Source organism: Poecilia reticulata, chromosome 6 (genome assembly GCF_904066995.2).
Source record: "Poecilia reticulata chromosome 6, P_reticulata-male-v2, whole genome shotgun sequence".
Lineage (NCBI taxonomy): Eukaryota > Metazoa > Chordata > Actinopteri > Cyprinodontiformes > Poeciliidae > Poecilia > Poecilia reticulata.
The window spans coordinates 2,813,612-2,834,915 of record NC_088835.1 but is presented as its reverse complement, the minus strand read 5'-3'; the positions used below and the strand labels follow the sequence as shown (position 1 = coordinate 2,834,915).

The following is a 21,304-nucleotide window of genomic DNA, read 5'->3' as shown; positions in this document are numbered from 1 at the left end:
TGGCATTAAATGAACATAATAAATAGAAATACTTAATAAATTTTGCATTATTTTATTAGAACTGATTGATTTTACTGAACATGGAAGAAGCAAGTGCAACAAGTGCAAATAAGCAAGTGCACTATGCAGGTGATGAGCAAAGTAGACATTAAATGTTTGAAAAGCACCGATAAACAGGGTTACAGAAATCAAGTGTTTTAGTCTTTTGAGTATTTCGTGTGGACCAATCAATCAGCAAGTGGTCAAAACTGGGACATTTTTCCTTAATGTGGTTTGATCGCTGATACAATAAAAAAATGGATAAATCTGGAGCATTAAAAGCTCAGAAAAAAAGCCATTTTTTATTATGTAACAACATTTTAAAGAAGCCTAGCTGACCGCAATCAGTTTTCACCACTTTTTCTCCAATAGCTCCAAAAAATGGGAGTAAAATAAATTGTGCTTTTACTTTTGCATCAGAACCATCACTACTGCTACACCTTAATGCTGGAACTCGCCCTTAATTCACCCTCAAAGTGGATTCACTCTCAACTCTGCATCAGTTGCATTAAAATAATTACCTTTCACATTAATAGTATTGTCAGGGCCAGCTCTTTGACTAGCCCACTAACTGCTAAATGGGCGCTGCTGTGGCAACTCAAAAGAAACAACGTAAAAATGAAAGACAACATGAAATAAATAATAGAACCCTGACTGCAGCGCTTTCCTCATACTCTGATTCGAAAATAGAAATTCTAGTAAAATAAAAAATCTCTGGTTGTTCCTCATTCTGACGGACCTCTCACTGCCACCTATCAAACGCTCCGGAAAGGAAAACTGTAGTCACCTACCAACGTGCCACAACCAGCTGATCCAATGTGAGTTGGTAGAAGAATGTTGAAACTGAAGTTACCCTGTGACCTGCACTGTTTGTGTTTTTCGCCTTAAAAAGCTGTGAGCTCACACTAGAAATGCTTTAAATGACTTCACCATTTTAGAAAACCAACTGAATCTATTAGTGAACACTGCTATAGCCTAATATCCATCCATCCATCCATTTTCTTTACCCCTTGTCCCTCAGTGGGGTCGGGAGGGTTGCCGGTGCCCATCTCCAGCTAACATTCTGGGCGAGAGGCGGGGTCACCGTGGACAGGTCGCCAGTCTGTCGCTGGGCAACACAGAGACACACAGGACAAACAACCATGCACACACACTCACACCTAGGGTCAATTTGGAGAGGCCAATTAACCTGACAGTCATGTTTTTGGACTGTGGGAGGAAACTGGAGTACCCGGAGAGAACCCACCATGCACAGGGAGAACATGCAAACTCCATGCAGAAAGACAGGGGCCGGGAATCGAACCCAGAACCTTCTTGCTGCAAGGCAACAGCTCTACCAACTGCGCCACTGTGCAGCCCTACAATATTATTATGAAAGCAGTCATGAAATAAAATATATTTGATGGTACATATAATGGCTGGTTATATAATGGTCATGTTAATTGGTCTCTCTAAATTCACCCTAGGTGCGTGTGTTTGTGTGTGTGTGTGTGCATGGTTGTGTGTCTGTGTTGCCCTGCGACAGACTGGCTACCTGTCCAGGGTGACCCCGCCTCTCGCCCGGAACGTTAGCTGGAGATGGGCACCGGCAACCCTCCTGACCCCACTAGGGACAAGGGTATAAAGAAAATGGATGGAGGGTACATATAATTTCCACAGAGATGTCTCAGTCATGAATATGTATTCATCACCTCCCCATCAGGCTCTGATCAGTGTGCAGCTGTACAGCTCCTCGCAGCTTCTAACAGTGGACTCAGAATGTAGAGAAACAAAACAAACCTGTAAGGTCAATATTTGTTCTCTAAACACATCTCATTTACTTACACAGAACATTACAACTTAACAGCATACGCACAATTCAGAAATTCAACTTTTTTCATGAAAGATTCTGGGAGCTGCAACAAATAGTTCTTTTTAGAATACAGTATATGGAGGAAGTGATGTTTTCACTTATGCATGTTTAACAGCCTTCACAGCATCCTGTGCATTAAATATTACACTGAACATGTTTAGTGACATTTCAAACACAACAACGTGTCAGTATTAAAAGTATTTTCTGCAGACTGATTAATTTACTCTGAAGCACCAGTCCATGCAGCTGGCTGTGAGGGAGAAGCACACGTAACACAGCCCTCACTGGGTTCTGGATGAAGCAGTATCTGGAGAGTATTTTTAAAAGTACTGTGTGGTTTTAAGTCCAGCCCTGGAGCAAAATGTATGGGGCCCTTTCTGCATGGAGTCTGCATGTTCTCCCTGATCTCTGTGGCTTTTGCCCTGCTCTCAGGTTTAAATCTGTTGAGCATGAGGTTGTCTGTCCTGTGTGGCCCTATGATGGAGTGGTAACATGTGCAGGATACACACACCCAGGATATTGCTGTCATAAAACAAATAATTTTACCATTAGACCATAAAAAATCCTGGATGATAAAACTCCCCAGTTATCCTTTTTATTTAACAATTTGCCATTTAGTTTTACAGTTTTAAAAGTATTTTCTGTCTGATAATCTCATCTTTTCCTCAAACTACTCATTAAAGAGGGGCCATATGTACAGTATATCATGGTGGAGCTCACTTGATCAATATCCCCCCACATAATATGGTACAAAAAAAGATATTAATTATAGTCTGTTTCAACTATATTTTGAGAAGATTTGTAGCTGGACACATAATGACCAGACTCCACTCATCTTTATTTTTATTTGCAGAAAAAGCAGCTCATTAGTTATTGTTGGAACTGTGTGTACTTTGTTATGGTCAAGTAAATGCCCACTGATGGTTCTTTATGTTTGAAAAATCACTGAGGAGCCCCTTAAAGGCTCGTTTCCATTTTCTCACTAGTTTAAAGCTTTTTATTCAATCTGTTTACTTGAAGATGTAAAGTTTTTTCTAACCATATTTTATAACTTCACAGTGGTACTTGAGGGATAAAATATAAATGTTTCTTATGAAATAAACATTGTGCTGGGGTTTGTGTACATGCCTAAGCTCTAACTTATTCAACATTTCTTAAAGTTAAAGTTCTTAAGGTTAAAATATTTGCTGCCTGTTTTGTTTGACTGGTTTTAACCTTCTCTAAAATAATGTCAGATAATTTGATATTAATATTACAGTTTTTGAGTTCTGTCAAGTAATCCACTAAGAACTGATTAGGAAGGACTACAGTACATGAAACTGAACTGATTTTAACAGATCAAATAATTGGTGGTAATAACTTTGAGGTTTATGAATCTATAATATGAATTAATTAATGTTTTCAAAATAAAACACTCTCTGGGACAACAGCTGAGATTTGCTCTTCATTTTCTGTGCTGCTCATCTTTCTAAGGACCGGTTCCCTCCCACTCACACAGCCTGACGCCCTAGATAACACAGGACAGGTCAAGGTAGATGACAGGAGTTAAATCATCAAGCCATGCTTGAAGACCTACCTCCACCTGTGGTGCCCCCTGCAGGCAGTCAAGCATTCTGCAGAGCACCTGCAGAAAAGGGACGTCCACAGAACACACAATACATCTGTGAGCTCAGGACACGTGAAAAAATAAATAAATAAATCAGTTTAGGAAATAAAATGTTTTAATGTTTTAGAATATTTGCTTGAACTTTATTGGTTTGTGAAGAAAGCCAAGAAAAATTCCAAGATTAGTCAAAGACCATTTTAAACTTAAAATGGCTGTGCTCTACCCAACTCACTCAACAATAATGATGTTATGCTTATTGGTTTATATTTTACATTTAGAGTAATACACAATTGTGTCCAAAACAGGTCAGTTGTAGAAACTGAATATTAGTTTTCTTTTGTAAACTATGAATCCACCATCAATGGATCAAACAAACATACCAGGACCAGCAGCTAACTGTGTGCTGTACTATCTGAGCATTAATTAAATTCCTTTTCTTCAGTACCTGATTTCATAAATAAAATTTAGGGTAAAAGATTAACTGAAACGGGCTGCACAGTGGCGCAGTTGGTACAGCTGTTGCCTTGCAGCAAGAAGGTTCTGGGTTCGATTCCCGGACCCGGTCTTTCTGCATGGAGTTTGCATGTTCTCCCTGTGCATGCATGGGTTTTCTCCAGGTACTCCGGTTTCCTCCCACAGTCCAAAAACATGACTGTCAGGTTAATTGCCCTCTCCAAAATTGACCCTACGTGTGAGTGTGTGTGTGCATGGTTGTTTGTCCTGTGTGTCTCTGTGTTGCCCTGCGACAGACTGGTGACCTGTCCAGGGTGACCCCGCCTCTTGCCCGGAACGTTAGCTGGAGATGGGCACCGGCAACCCTCCCGACTCCACTGAGGGACAAGAGTGTATAGAAAATGGATGGATGGATTAACTGAAACAGAAATCTGTTTGATGTATCCATCCATCTATTTTCTGTACACCCTTGTCCCTCAGTGGGGTCGGGTGGGCTGCTGGCGTCCATCTCCAGCTAACGTTACGGGCGAGAGGCCGGGTCACCCTGGACAGGTCGCCAGTCTGTCACAGGGCATGTTCGATGTATCACTGTTTGATATTTCAAACCAACAATAAAACTGGAAAAAATGTAATGAAATCATTTAAATGCTGACCTTTCGAACTCAGCTAGTCTCCTTGCATATCCCCACATGTTCTGTTTTGTTCCTGGTTCTAACATCCCACTTGTTATGTGTAGCGTGTTCCATTCTACCCAGCATTACAAACATCAGTAAATAAACACATCCAACTGAATCTGTAAAGAACACATCATTCCCTCAGTAGCCTTCAGAGGCTCTGTTGCCTTTTTATAGGCCATCAGAAGTAGAGTAGGCTAATTAGCATTCAGTCCCAATATAGTGCAGCACAACATTCCATGTTGTGAAATTTTACAGCATGTTGAAGGAATGCCAGAAATCTGTTTTGGGGGGGAACCAGAAACAAAGACATAGAAATAATTTTTGAAAAGCTGTCTCACGTTACCTCGGCTGACTCTTGGCTTCACACCAAGTCTCAATATTTACCTAAACTGAAATTTTGAACAGAGGAAAACATCTCAACATAAAATTCAGCTAATAGGTTCATCTTGGTACATGTGAGTTTCATTATGATTATAGTGATGAAAAGGAAGCTTTCAAATCTCCAACACTTGGAGCTCATCACCAAATATTCATAAAATTCATGAAAATAAAACATGAAAAAAATCAAGTCTACCATTATAGGTCTGTAATGCTAGCAAAGAGTTATCTGCTGATTATCAAGAAGAGAATAAATCATTTTTGATATGTTAGCAGCTTCAGTGTTTTTTTTATTATTATAAAATGCTAGGTTTTGGGCCTATAAAACGCTGGGAGGGGGGCACATAAAATGACATGGCGGGCCACATGTGGCCCGCGGGCCTCGAGTTTGACACATGTGGGTTAGAGGTTTGCTACCCTGCTAACAGAGAATCATACTTTTATTACTAAATATATAGCTCTGTCTGTAGGTGTCTGTTTGCATCTATATTCATTCATTAAAAAGTAAAAAGTTTGCCTTATTGTGCCTCTGACATTGTCACATTTCTGACACTTAGCTGTCCTCCATTGCTGTCACTACAGTACAACAGGAACGATTTATAAGGCACAAAAGAACATGCTGGAACAAACAAATGGGGACAAAAGACCTGGACTGATGTTCTAAAAGTTTGAAAAGCTGCAATCTCTTTGTTATGTAAGGCCGGGGGATGGGGCGACTGGCCTGGTTTTCAGCCACACTGCTCCACTGAGGACAACAATGTATTTCAGAGAAGTACAGAGTCAAGCATGCACATCCTGTACTGCACAAGTGGTGCATAAGTACATGACACTTACTTACAAACACACACACACACGCACGCACGCACACACACCCACAAACACCACACACACACACACACACACACACACCCACAAACACACACACACACACACCCACGCACACACACACACACGCGCACACACCCACAAACACACACACACACACGCACGCACACACACACACACACACACACACACACACACACACACACACACACACGCACGCACGCACGCACGCACGCACGCACGCACGCACGCACACACACACACACACACACACAGTGCAGTCTGGCTCATATCCCAAACTTCCATCTCTGTCTGGCCAAAGGAATGCTGCGTTTCCTGTGAGTGCTGGGATCAGTGCTCACTGGCTGCTTCCCATGGCTCTCCAAACAGATTCCAGCATTTTGATAAGAAAGTAATCTTCTCCATGATTATATGTAGCAGCTACTGAAACCACTGCACTAGCAATCAAATCCATATTTTAAGTTACTTTGTGTCAATCTATGTCCTTCTCACAACACTCTGCCTCGCTGTAAACCTTTTCTTTCAGAATTTTCAAGTAATTTTTAATTTGCCAAACCTGCCGGCTAAATGAATTTCAGCAACTGAACTCGACCAGAATCCTTTGGTCTCAGCAGGGCCCTAAAGAAATATGTCCCAGTTTCCTATTTGACAATCAAAGGTTGTTTCAGCTGTGAAAATATCTCATGAGAGATTTAGTTTTAGTTAAAAATAGAATGGCTGTGACAAAAATAGCAGAGGGGCAGATTGTTTGACCCATCTGAACATTTAATATGGAAACTACAACGTAAACGCTAAGAAAAGAACAGAAATGAGAGGAACAGAACTGCAGCTAGGAGAATAATTTAAATGGAATCTCAAGATTTCTGGAACAACATGGACACAGTGATAAAGCACCGAAAAATGTTAGCAGAAACAGAACAAAGTTAAATGGACTGAACTGATATAGCGCTTTATCCAATCATTTTGACCACTCAAAGCACTTTACACTAGAGTCTCATTCACCCATTCGCACTCACAAACACCAATACACCAATCGATAGGCAATTTAGGGCACGTGGCAGGAGGAAGCTGGATTCAAACCTACAACCTTCCAATCGCAAGACGACTACTCTACCCACACAGCCACAGTCACCACAGTTGTGAGTTTAATTAAGTGAATACTTTATGCTGATGTTCCATCAGGCATTTTGCAGACCCCTCTCTGGATTTCCCTCCTAGGGGAGCTGCTGCTGCTGCTGCTGCTGCTGCTGCTGCTGCTGCTGCTGCTGCTGCTGCTGCTGCTGCTGCTGCTGCTGCTGCAGCTGCTGCTGCTGCTGCTGCTGCTGCTGCTGCTGCTGCTGCTGCTGCTGCTGCGACATGTCAGCTGTGGAAACGTGCCAGAGGAGCATCCATGTCAGCTTCAGAGAGGATTTTACAGGCTGAACATTAACTTCAGCAGTCAGAGGTCATCATGTTATAAACTATCAGCAGTTCTGTTTACCATTAGGTGGAACTGGACCTAAACTGATTCTGGTTCATTTATTACATTTCATATTCATTTATAACTGGGGTTACACTGGAACATCTATATTGAATTTGAAGCTGTCTATAAGACTGGACTGACATGACTGCATGTTCCCCTGTACATATCAGAGCCGTTTTAAGTGCCTTGAGAAGATATTTGATTGAAGCAGCATTTTAAAAATGACCTGCACTAAATTTAATAAGTCATAATATTATTAGCATATTAATTATACCACCACCTAGAATTTGTAACCTAGCCTTCCCCTGCTTACTTGCACCTGCACTACACTCTGTTGTCTGTACATAAACTACAGGGAATTTACAAATGTAATTATTTCATCAATAGAAAACAAAATGAGGGACATTTTTATTAAAGGGATCCACTTAGATAACATTTGTAATGTTCCCACTTCTAAAGCATTTCTAGGTTTGTGCTGCAGATTCTGTTTAAGCACATTACCTGATAAAATCTTCCAACATATCAGTGAAAGAGCTCAATGTTATCTGTACAGTTAAAGATCACACAGATGAGCCCACAAAGGTCAGAAAGGTGTCAGAAATAACAGAAGCATTCAGCAGCTTTTCTCCTGCTCACTGGCAGCATATTTGGAAACAAGCAATGATCAATTCAATCATTCAATCATAATAAAGTAAAGCAGTGTTTGGAATATCAGGTTTGTTGGTTGTTGTTGTTATTGTTAGTTGTCATGAATACTCAGTTTGAAAGATAAAACATTCTAGAGCAACAGATGCTAAAGGTCAGAGAGCTGGAGGCAATAATATCAGTCCAACGTCTTAATGTGCTGCAGGCTGCTACTGAATAAAAGAGGATGTTGATGGAAAACAGACAAAACTTAAAGCTGGCCAGGCTACATGACACAAACACACACACACACACACCTGCACTACACTCTGAAAATTAATCAGCCACAGAACATTTAGATATGTTATGTTTTGTTGTTTAGTTCTAACAGTCTTAACTTGATATAAACCCCTGCTTAAAACAACACATCTGGATTCCCTGTTTGCGACTCAGAGACGTCAGAGTGAGTTTGTCTCCAGAACAAAGTCCAGCTCATTTATTCAAGAGGAACTAGTACTACAATTCTCCATGTTTCAATCTCACATATTCAGAGAGTTTCACTTGTTTTCTGTACAGCTGCAGCAGAAAACCCAGAACACTTACATTTGGAAAACACGAGGAAGTGGTTCATGAGAGCGCCAGGTTTTGTTTCCAAATATAGCAGATATCCTGCTAGAAGCTGAGAATGACTATATCATCATCATGCTTATTCCCTGGGTCTGTCTGTCCTGCATCTACTGCTGCGTCTCTGCAGTGTGTTAACCATCCACTCAGGCACTGATGTGACCCCATCATGTCAGGAGCAAGAGGTCAAAAACATGTCACTGACAAGAAGGTGATTCAAGGACAAATCAGGCAGTGTGAAAAAACTCACAAAGCAGCCTTGAAGCTATCAGTTCTGTCCTCTTATCACCAAGTTTTACAGACTTGGGGATGGAGTCTGTAAAATGTAATTACGAATAGTAAAATTTTCACACTGAAATACCAAAATAGGTCCGATACAAATTCTTAATAAAATAATTAAACTAAAAACTATAAAATAGATAAAAAGTGAATGAATCATTTCATTTATAACATGAATCCTTGTACTGAATATTGTGTCGATTCACATGGCAGCTAACACTGACAAACACATGAGCTGGAACATTCAATATTGATGGAAAACTTAACTGCCTCATTGCACATAATGACTGAACAGGTTTACAGTCCTGGTTAGTCAATGATGCTTTATTGCATGTGGATCAAGTTAGAAGGCTCCCCAGTGTGGGAGAGCTAACTATGAGACACAAACCATGTTATGTTCTCACATCAATACTGCTGCCATATATACACATCTATGCATCAATATGGAGCAATCAATTACCTTACATAAACATCTTCATATTCCATTCCTTATATATATATATATATATATATATATATATATATATATATATATATATATATATATATATATATATATACACTTAGACTTATTTTATTGTCATTTGGCAATGAAATGTCATTGCTTGGCCATGGCCACCAAAACACACACAAAAACACAAGTTTGCCTATAACTACATAATATACAACTAATAATGTATTGCTATATATATATTAAAATCCTGAAAACATTTCAACTGAGGCCTTAGGCCTGAAAGCTTTTCATTCCATATCTGTAAGACACAACTCACTTTTATAATCCAGAGAAATTCCCTATAAAAATAACATCAACTTCTTCAAGTTAATATAAAACATAAAAAACCCAAACCAATCAAAGAATAGAAGATGCACACCCTACATGCTTTACAGGACAACAGCTGAACCTTTGGATGGACACAGTAACGGCGGAAAGTGATGCTGATGAGCAGAACTGATCTGTTTTCTGATTAAATGATCAGACTAGAAACATAGATGGTAGCTGAGCTGTTTTGGGGCATTCCCGTGAGGGACGTAAGGATTAACCAACTTCTAGCAGTTTCTCCTTCTGAATCTTAAATGTACATAACCCACTTAATCCAGAAACACAACATGTGAAACATGACTGGAAATATACAGCAGCAGTGATCAGACAGAGTTTCTGGATAAAATCTGTATGCAGCAGCTTTGAATTATTTGTCCTGGTATAATCTGGAGATCCACAGTGGCTCAGTTGGTAGCACTGTTACCTTGCAGAAAGTAGGTCCTGGGTTTGAATCCTGGCCTGGAGTCTTTCTTCATGAAATTTGCATATTCTCCCTGTGCATGTGTGGGTTCTGTCTGGGTACTCCGGCTTCCTCACATAGTCCAAGATAACTGACTGTTTTTGACTAATCAGGTCAAAGACAGATGTCTCCTGAGATGTTAGAGGTGAGAGGCGGACAACAGTCCGCCTCTCACCCATTGACCACTGGAGATATGGACCATCTCCTCTTGTAACCTTATTAGAGATAAGCAGGGGTGAAAGTAATTTTAAATTCTCGGGGGTCTTATGACAAAAACAAATTATATATGTATACATATTACTTCTTTGTGTGCTTTGGAGTTTCTGTGCTAATTAATTTTTTTGCAAAGCGATAAAAGCTGGTAGCTCTTGAATTGCTACAGAATAAAACTGTATTTCTTTCAGCCCACTGGCTGCAATGATGACACCTTGAGATGCCATGATACCTAAACTCTGAACATCATGGCATGGAGTCATCCCAGTTTTCCATGTCTGACATATAACCATTCATTTTATATTTTAAACTGGTTATATTGATCCTGTGTCCAGACAGAGGGATAATCAGTAGCCTAGCATCATGACCTGTTTGTTCTGCATATCCTGCAGCTTCCACTTCTCTTCCTAACATGGCGCCTCCTCACCCTGACTCTCATACTGACAGGAGGAACCACAGAGCTCTGTTAGGTTAAAAGCACATCTTCTGAAGTTGGGATATTTTTCCTCCAACAGGTTTCAGAGAATCACCTCAAACCAGATGTTGGACTGGATTTTATTTCAATGTCATTTGTGAATGTTAGATTTTCATTTTCAACAGTGGAGCTATAAAGGTTGAAAAAGGTTATTATTTTGGAGAAAATCTAATCATCATCAATATTTCCACTAAATAAGAGGCAAAAACAAATTTGTTTAATAAAGGACAAGCCTCTCAGACTCTGAGCCCGACAGCACCAAACTATTTTTTTTATATTAGACAATTAATTTAATTTGACATAATTATTGTGGTAGAAGCCATTTGTTTGTTAAATACTTAATGAAAAATATATACCGTGTTTGATGTTTGTTGTAAATGACTTATACTCACAAAGAACGAGATAATTAGTCCAAGTTTGTCGTTTATTGAACATTCAGAAACTACAGCGGCTGTGATGCACCAAGACAAAGGTAAAACAACCCGAACAGGTGATCAACACTAAATCACTCACACCCTTTTACTCTCCATCTCTCTCTGTCATTTAAGCACACCCGTTGCCATGGCAACCTGCGCTCCACAAGCCGACCAGAGATTATGTTAAAAACATAACATTCAGTCCGTTACGATATTAGGTTTGCAGGCTTAATATTTATTTTCCGATTATTAATAAACCTCTCATGAACACAGCGGTGGTTGATTAGTTAATTTTAAACTCCTGCTCTGCTAGTTATTTTGGTTATGGAACCGAAACGCACAGAATTGCACACCTTGTTGAAACAATAATTTCTGAGATTGTTCGTTGGGTCATTAATTTGAACATGTTTTGTTGATTTTTTTGTTGTTGTTCTTTCATAAAGTTACGAACGTTTTAAGCAAGTCAGAGGAGGACGTGCTGGTCTCAGCGTCCTGCCCTGCCAGCATGCCTAGGTGGGCCCCATGTGGGGAAAAGAGGGCAGACTAGATGGGTCCCATATGGGTTTGTCCACGGGTTCCACGGTGGTCTCACATGGGTTTGCCCATGTAGGTTGTGGCCCTACATGGGCAACCCATGTGGGACCACCGTGGAACCCGCATGCTGGCAGGCAGTTCAATTGCACAATAACACTTTATATTTAAAGACAGAGATTAAATAAACCATGATGTGCAATTGTTGTCTGCAAAACAACCCAGTGCAACCTGGAATATGAACACAGGTTCATTGACACAGAAAATGACTGAGATATGTGGAATATAGTTTCCATAAACTGAAATTAGAGAACATGTATTCAGTAAAAACATGTTCACATTTCTTTATAAATTGTGAATATAATTGATCATTTATTTAGTTAATTTTGCTTTACTTATACTATTTTAATGGGTTTTTTTAAATTTCTTTCAAGATCATGTGGAATGGCAGTAATTGTATAAATTTTTTTGTGTAAAAATCTAATATTCAATATTTATATAAATACTTAGTTATTTTAACAGACAGTCTAAGAAGATGGTGTTAGGGAAAATGCACTCTTCTGCAAGAAAAACATTGTTTTTCCAAACTCAGTGGGTAGCCATTTAAGTAATCATGATTTCAACATGGAGGAAAATAATCCTGATAAAACATGTCTGTAACTCAACAGCCCTGATATGCATCTGACTTCTGCTGGTAACTCGTCATAACTTGTGTGTTTGTGTTGGAATCCAGGAACTGACTCAGTCTTTTTCACTTAATATAACTGTATTTAATTCAGACTCGAAGGATTGTTGATCTGTTGTACACAACACAGACGTGGATCCATGTGTGTATGGAACAGAAAATTTTCCAGTTTATTTTCAAATGTCTGATTAATGACTGCTGACCACAATATAGGTCAGCACCAGCCCCACTCTGACATTTCATAACAATTCATTAAATTGGTGCAAAGTTTATGATGGAAAACTCAGTAGGGTCAAATGTCATCAGTATTAGCAATACATTGGTATTGTGATTATAGACCACTGAACTCACACTCCAATTTATTTTGTGAAACTGATTTTAAATTGAGGGAAGTTTCTATAAATGTACATATTTAATATGCAAATTAGGCATAAATGGGCCTGCCTCCAACTACTACATGGCAAAGTAATTGATTTTAAAATCCTTGGTGTTAAAATGCATCAACCAGCACAGGAAGCAGCTTTAAGATAATTCAAAACTACAACAAATGAAGGATATTAATAAACCTAGAGATGTATTTAAATAAGCATCTGATCCAAACACGAAGGCATTTTACAAGTTTGTAGAAGCTCTGAGCTCATGAGCTTCTCCAGGCTGAAATGTTAGAACTCTGATTCTGGGATACTCAGATAGTTTAATCAAGCTGAGGTTACCAGCCGCTTCATCAAAAACTCCTGGTGGCTTTAGGACAGCAGTGCATTTCCACCAGGCACGTGCAGAGGGGGAGCCTGGGGATGCTTGAGCACCTGCCCTTTTTGCTCCTTGCCCCAAAATGCCCTTTTGGTCAATTTTTATTTTTATTTTATTATTATTTTTTTTGTATTATTATTTTCTAAGCCCTCTTCTGACACATAACATGTACTAAAATTATTTTTATTATTTTTTGTACAACATAATAAGCCCTCTGGTCACCTTGTTACCTTTGACCTTTTGCCCGTGACGCATGACCCAGTTGCCTCTCGCGCAGTGCGATAAGGCGGCTAACTGGAGCTAAACGTAGCGAACGTTCCAGATTACAGAACAGTTTTTGGTGAATAAAAAAAAAACATTTTTGGTGAATAAAGTGGAGTAGACTTGCTACTTGTCAAATGACGGAAAACATTGAAGTATCGTTTCTGCTTCAGCTCGGAGTCGCGGTTTAAGCAGAGAGGTAATGAAATACAACAGACACTGACAGGCCTCTGCGTCTGCCTTTCTCTGAAGAACTACTGAGCGGGAGGAGACAGCCAGGTGAGGAAAAACTGTTCTTATCTACCGATTCAGTATTTTTATCATACAAACATTAGGCTGTTGTTGATGTGCTATTAGCTAGCTGCTAGCTAACGACTTAGCTAGCAAAGCAAGATAACTAAAAGCTTCTCCCCTGTATCTTTAATATCAGTCATTATTTAGTATTTATTATGCAATAAGGGCACATCGCCCGTCCAAAACCGATCATCTCCATAATGGATATATGTCCAATCTTCTAATTTCCTTTGCTGCATAATGTACATTTCATTTATTCTGGCGTTAGGTAAATGTATCTTTAAGGAGAATAACACTTAAATAAAAGTCCAACAAGGATATTCATTTAGAATTTAAAATAACTCACCCTGAATTACCATGATAGATATAATGAATATAATAAAAGTGACAATAATGAAGGGGGAAAAAACTCAATCCAGACTTTTAAGTTTAGTGTCTGGTTCGCAGAGTATGAAGTTAAATTTGTTTCCCAATTATTCAATGGAGATAAAAAACTAACCTCAGTTAAGTAAAATAAAATTGTAATCAAAACTTTTGGAATTGTAGTGATTTCTTTTTTTAAAAACAAATCGTTTTGATAAAAAAACTTTTTTAAATAACTAATTTTTGTGTTGTGAACTTAGTTATTTGCCAAACATAAACTTTTATTTGCACACATCAGAAATCTTTTGTTGCGATTTTAGGCCCTGCTCAAGACTCATGTGAGAATCACAAGCAAAACTTTGACTCCAACAAAAACTTAGAATATTAAGAAAAGGTTTCTGACATGCAAAATAAGTTTGTTTTGCAAAAAAAATGCACTTCATGAGACGAATGTGATTTAAATGTTTAAAAAAGTTTTTTTAAGCAAAACTCAGTAGGCTTTTCTCATGGTGACATGCATTAACAATAAAATTTTTGCTTTTGTTTTTTTCTTTTTTCTGCAGTTCCACGTTAAAGTTTGATGCAGCTCTGCTTTCCTGAATGGACCATCTTCATCTCCACTGCAGCAAACAGGCAGATCTTTTTTATAGATTACAGTTCACTAAAAGGTTGCATTGTGCCCTTATTTATATTTTTAATAGTGTAATTCTGTGAAGACAAAATATGTCTGGTGGTCCAGCTCTGATTTACATATCTTGCTAAATTGCGGGTTTGAATATTTCAATACTTTCCTATAACAAAATAGACCTGCAGAAAGAAATTACTAATAAAATATCTTACATAGGCATAGTGTTATGCTCTATATGGAGACGTTTGTTAGCTTTGATTGCATACGTCACATTTTTGTAATTTATCATTGTTTATTAAACTCCGAAAGCTGAGAGGCTTTGTTAATATTCTGTCATAGAATGCAGTTAGATGTGCCCTTTTTTTGAGCACCTGCCCCTTTAGTGGTCTCTGCACGGGCCTGATTTGTAGCATGTAGCAGGTAGCTGCACCAATTATTATCAACAATTACAATAACAGAACTCAGATCATTCCCCATGCGTTAAATGGAAACGCTTTTCTATGTAAAGAGGTACAGAATTCAGTTTGACATGCAGACAAGTGGGCATCTCACCTACTCCTTCTCTCTCTCTCTCACACACACACACACACACACACACACACACACACACACACACACACACACACACACACACACACACACACACACACACACACATATGGAGCCCACAGTTCCAGCCCCCAGGCAGTGTTTGTCAAACAGATCCTGTGGAATGTGATAAGGAGGAACACAACAAGCTTGAGCAGCGTCTGATTCCAGCAGATTTGAGGCAGTCTCCAGAGACAGAGAACCCACTGGAACCTCAGCTGTTGCTGATTGTGTTGACAGGACAGGGCAGGTCAGCCGGAAATAGCCAGTCGAGCTTAAAGCACAGAGCCTCAGTAAAATGGCCTAACTGCTCCTTTAATAACCAGCAGGCTGTGCAGCAGCAGCAGCAGCAGCAGCAGCTAGCTGCTCAGGCTGCCTGTTAGCTTGGCACTGGGCTACAGGGGCAAACTGCCTCTGCATTACAACAACACGAGTGTGTTATAACACATTCATATTTTTTTTCTGTTATTCAATAAAGAAGCAACCGAATATGAGTCCTGCTGAGTGCCGGGTGTAGTGAGATGGAGCAGGGTGTGTGATGGAGCTGTCAGCTGCTCTCCAGTGCCTTTGCGGACTGATAATGAGAAGCAGTGGAGGTAGAAGGCTGGCATGCATTTGTCGAGCCTCGGGGCTGAGATACTTACAGGAATAGACATTTTGCGCTGCTGTCACTCTTCTCTTTAAAATGCCCGCTGTGTTGGTTCCTCCGCCGCTTCTTTTATCTGACAAAAGGAGACAGACAGCCTGCGGTTCAGTCCTCCGAGCGGCCCATGGTGAAGTATCCGGAAAGACAGGTTCCCATGCAGCAGGAAGACGTCAGGATGTGCTGGAGTTGGGAGTGAGTGTTGGAAATGTGCGCAGCCCGGGCTTGGATATGCGGCAGCGCCGATGCGTCTGCCTGTCAGCAGAGCCGGTGCGCTCTCTCTCCTCTGTCCGGTCTCCCTGCACCGCCCAGCCGTTTGTCCCGAAATGCCTCAGCTAGCCATGGAGCCGCTTCGGGGGAGAAACAGAATATGACACAACTGGGTTTGCTGAGGTCAGATGTGCAGTGTTCTGTTTGCGGATGAGAGCGCTGCTGCGCCGCGCCGCGGGGCGTGGCGTGCTGCCGTCCGTTCTTCCACAGAGGCGATCCGGTCCAGCCTTAAAGGGGCCGAGCGATCTGCGGCAGCTACAGCGGAACACGAGATCTGAAAGTAATAAAAAATATTAGCAGTTTCAAACTTTTTGGTTGATAGATTTTTTTAACTAACGAAAGTTGGTTTCACATTTTTTGGATTCTTAATCCGTTACATTTGCTTTACGTGAATAATTATCTACGATTTTGAGCAGCAGTGGCCTTAGAGGATAAGAAAATATACCGTCATAGCTGAGCTTTGCCTTGTCCATTTTCCTATTCACTCCAGCTCCCGTCATCCTCACAACTAATTTTCCCAGTTTTGCACTTTCTTGCTCGATCTGATTGTTTCTGTTCAGGATGCCATTTTATTCAGAACCGCTTTTAAGAAATAACATCAGATGCTGTGTATAAATTGCACATCCATCACTCCTGGTTTTGTTTTGTTCTCCATGGAGGTGAAGAAATGTTTGAAGATTGACTTGTGTTTTGTCAGAGTAAACATGAACGTTTTGAGAAACGTCCTCAGTGATGCGTCTAGGACGGATATACCTGCTGAACATGCAGCTACAGCAGAGACTGGATGTGTGTTCAACATAAATTATTTAGTTTAAAGTTGTTTCTCCACCATTAGCACATTTAGCAGTGAGTGTATGAGGTTGATTGATAGCACTAAGACCCTCCTTCTGGTTCTGATTGGTTGTTTTTGGTCAGAACGGTGCGTTACTTTAGCTAACAATAGCAGTTCAGGGAGCAGGTGGAGGAGATTGATTTTTTTCAGATTGTCTCATACCAAGCTATCACAACATTGTGTCAACTTTAACAAATATGGAGATCTTAAGTCGTTGCACGGGGGAGGGGTGGGGGGGGCAAATTAAATTTTTTGTCATGGGGCCCAAGATTCCTGGCGGTGCCCCTGATTGTATCCAAGCATATCAGAAGAAAATTGAGTGAAAGGAAAAGATGTTTTAGGGAAAGTTGGAGCCTTGAGGAGATTGTCGAGCAATCTTCACCATATGTACACCTCAGCTGTGACAGACTGACTGAAAAAACAATTCAAAGAATTCAGTTGAGTGAAGTATGGATTTGATGGCCCTACCAACCCAACCACTATTTAGTTCATATTTAATAAACCCTCTTGTCCTCCTGCCTTTTGTTAACTGCAACAGTTTGAACTTGCAGCTTGTATAGAAGACACGTCTACACTCACTCAGAATCTAACCTGTCCACCATGGGACAGACAAGCAGGGACCAACCTGTAGACGAGGTCGGGCTGGGCGGCAGGACGACGGGCAAGCAGTTCAGACAGAAGGAAAAATTATACAATGTGATTTTCTGTATGTTATTTAGATTCTGAAAACACAACTCTAAAAATGAATGGAGTTCTGTATCAAACTCTAAAACACTACACACAAATTACACACAGATGTCCAACAAGGAATTCAAATTATGTAGAAAAATAAAAGCAGTTAAGTAATCCAAAACAAATGTGCAAAAAATCATTTGGCTTTTTTAATTTTTATTTTAAATGACAAAAATAAAACAAAACAATACAGCTATGTAAAAAGCCCTTTTCAAAGTCTTAAGGAAGTCAGGGTGGATGCCTTGGTGAGTTTTCCCATCAGTGAGGAAGAACAGAAACGGCTCTGAGCTCCCAGGCAGACTGAGCCTCTGCTGCTGGAAGCAGTGAGTGTTCAGAGGGGGACCTGATGTCATATCCACACAGATAATCTTTCAGTGAGTTCAGAAAATAAAATCAGCAGTTTTGTTCAAAATAAAACAAAATTCCTTTTAAAAGTAACAGATTAACAGTATATTTACAGATTCAACCTCAAACACCACACAGACCATGTTGATTCATTTACAAGCAGTAGCTAAGGTACAATCCTCCATAATCACGTTCTGAACTTTGACTTTTGATTCTTGTGGAATATCCAGCTGCTGTCTTACATTTCCAAGTTATTAATGTGGTCTGATGACATACAAACATAAGTTACAAAAGGTAAACTTTGATTTCTGCTCTGTGATCCTTTAACAAACAGGACAGCCAGTTGTGTGCACCTGTACAGCTCAGCTGTGAAACGGAGATGTGAGTTGATCCAAAAGTGGAAATGATTGGAATGCGAGGGAGTAGCATGTCAGACTTAATCAATATTCACTCCAGAGATAATTAATTTGAAACTTGATGTGATCTGCAGTAAAAGCAGCAAACACAAATTGGCTCTCACAAGGAGAGCCCCAGAGGCATTACCTGACCTCAACCTATTTATACAGCCAGCCTGAAATAGGCTCAGCCACAGAGCCAGTCACATCTCCTATTACAGGATGAACATCAACTCTGCCGGGGGAGAAAACAAGTTACGGGAATTCAAATCTCTGCTCCGCTCTGCTCTGCATGCCGATCTGTTGTTCATCAGTGTCTCATCGTTTCATGTTGCTTAGTCGGACTGCTTTTTCCAGCTCAAACTGCCGGTGGTCGACACGCTCCAGGAAGTTCTTACGCTCCACAAAACTAAACACACAAAAAGAAAAAATTTGTCTTATTTTCCCTCAAACACATCCTTACACACGCACACACAGAGGTTCAACAACTCCCTGTGCAATATGTACACAAAATGATCTGCTGTGTCTGAATGGCTGTAAGTTGGTCCAGTTCTCTGAATCAAATGTAAAATAAGGAAACAGTTCAGACAGATGTGAGCAGATCCTCAGAGACACGGGGACATCCAGTGTCTCAACACTAAGACATTCTGCTCTCTTACCCTTCTCTGCCTCTGTTATGGATAGCCAGCTCCTCTGTGATTCCCTCCTCTGATTTAAAAGCATCCCAGTCCATCTTTGACTTTTCCAGTGTGCTCATTTTTTGCTTCTTCCCTCCAATACGATTAAGGATACTGGACATGCCTGCAGGACGCTTAGCACTGCAGAAACAAAGGAGGTGAGAGCAGAGATGACTGATGCTGTACACACATTCACAGGAGAGTCGAACAGCCCTAATAGTTGAGCTTCTGTTTGTGGAGCTCACAGTGAGCTGACCTCACCTGATGATGATTATGATGATGACGACCTAACCTTGTATCAACTGATTTTGGAGTTAAAATTGTCAGTCTATTCTTCACCTAAATCTGAACAAAATTTAAGTTTTTACTTCTACATCTTAGAGTATGTGTTACATCTGTGGTCCCACAGAGCTCTCAGCTGAAGTTATGTTGAGAAGAAAGCTTCTGCTGTGAGAACCTGCAGTCCTGCTTGGTTAATTACTGACAATCATTTCACAGTAGTTATTTTGGCATTTTAAAATGACATCCAACCACAAGAGCTGTGCAGAAATAAACTCAGATTATAATTTGCTAATGCCTGGTTTGCCACTGCACTAAACATAAACCTAATCTAATTACTCTCTCTTTGTAACTCATGTTCTTCAATCTTCTAATCATTTTCCCTCAAAACCTAAGTGTTAAAAGCTGCAATGCCATCAACATTGCAGCTTTTATGCTGCAATGTTGCAATCCAAACGCTCCTGTTTGATGTGGATGCATCAATAGGTTTGATATCTTTCCAAAGCTGTAGCTGGAAAAAAGAAATATCAAGGAAATCTTGCAGTTTAGTTTCAAAAGAACAGATTAAACGTTCATCGTAAAGGATCCGGTTTAATGTTTCTAATACTAAATGTGCTGCTGCTATTTTACTGAGATTCACTTCTTCAGCAACAAAAAGTCTCACTAATACGTTGCAGATTGAGTCCAACTCTAATCACTGATGAGTATCAGTGAAATGTTATACTTGGAACATTTCAATTCCGAGTACATATATTATATACATGCATTATGACATAATACAGAAGTAATATGTGTTTTATTTTGTGCACATAATATCTGAAGGTTTCCATCATTTTATCCAAAATAGAAAAAAACCCACTGGATGTATTATTAATTTCTCCTACAGGTTTAATTTAATAACTACAAATGACTTTCACCTGTACTGTTAATATTCTATATCTATAACATCTCCATTGCATTGTGTGGAAGAAGGCTGAACTCAATTGAGGATTTGTTATAATGGCTTGTTCCTCCTGAGTGTTCCACTATTTTACCACAGCCAGAGAGAGAGAGACACACACAGACAGACAACACTGTGGTTCCCTTCTACTACAGAACCATTTCCCATTTCCTCTCTGCTGCCAGAGCTTTCTTCTCTGGAAAAAGGATGTGCACATCCCCTTTCCCTTTAACACTGTGGAAATTAAATGAATTGGAAGTATGAAAGCCTCTCAAGACAAATAGGCATGAACATTTTATTTAGCTTTTACGCTGTATACTCTTAAGCATATACAGTATGAAAGCATAGCGAAAAATTTGGCATGTTTATGCGTTAAAATTTCATCAATATTTAATGTGCAAACTACACGCTAACAGCATGTCGACATCATGTACTGTTACCACATATATGCCTGATTGATAAGGGGTAACAACATTGGTTTATGTGCTGTCACTGCATTTACTCATGAGCTAATAGTAATACTTCCATTAGGATATGTGTTTTTCTTTTTGCATTTTATTGTCGCCAAATAAAAAATCCAAATAAAAATGGCCCAAACACATTTGGCCAAACCTCTTTAATTGCTATTTTCTGTAAAAAAAAAAAAAAGTTACTCAAGTACATTTATGTGCCAGTGTAAAATAAAACGTCAGGGAAGATTGAGTAATGAATTAGTGCTTTCCATGACACCACCTTTGGCTATTCTAAAAATAAAGCTCTATTCTTGTACGCAATGTGTCCACTAGAGGGCGCAGAGTGTTAAAACTACAGTCAACCTCAATGACTCAAATACAAAATTTTCTACTAAATTATAACCTCCAAACTTAT

At 39.7% G+C, this 21,304-nt stretch overlaps 1 protein-coding gene across 2 annotated transcripts in view; it reads right to left on the bottom strand.

The window, feature by feature from the left end:
- Positions 1–16,446, bottom strand: part of bcar1 (BCAR1 scaffold protein, Cas family member) — a 98,126-nt gene extending 81,680 nt beyond the window's left edge. The window contains exons 1-2 of one of the 2 annotated variants that reach the window (XM_008410909.3): positions 15,969–16,446; positions 3,468–3,515 (exon numbers count right to left, since the gene is read on the bottom strand). In XM_008410909.3, the coding sequence (XP_008409131.1) occupies positions 3,468–3,515; positions 15,969–15,980 (60 nt within the window). In that variant the 5' untranslated portion in view covers positions 15,981–16,446. The remainder of the gene's footprint in view (positions 1–3,467; positions 3,516–15,968) is intronic. The other variant, XM_008410910.3, reaches the window with a different exon arrangement.
- Between the last annotated feature and the right edge of the window lie 4,858 nt (positions 16,447–21,304).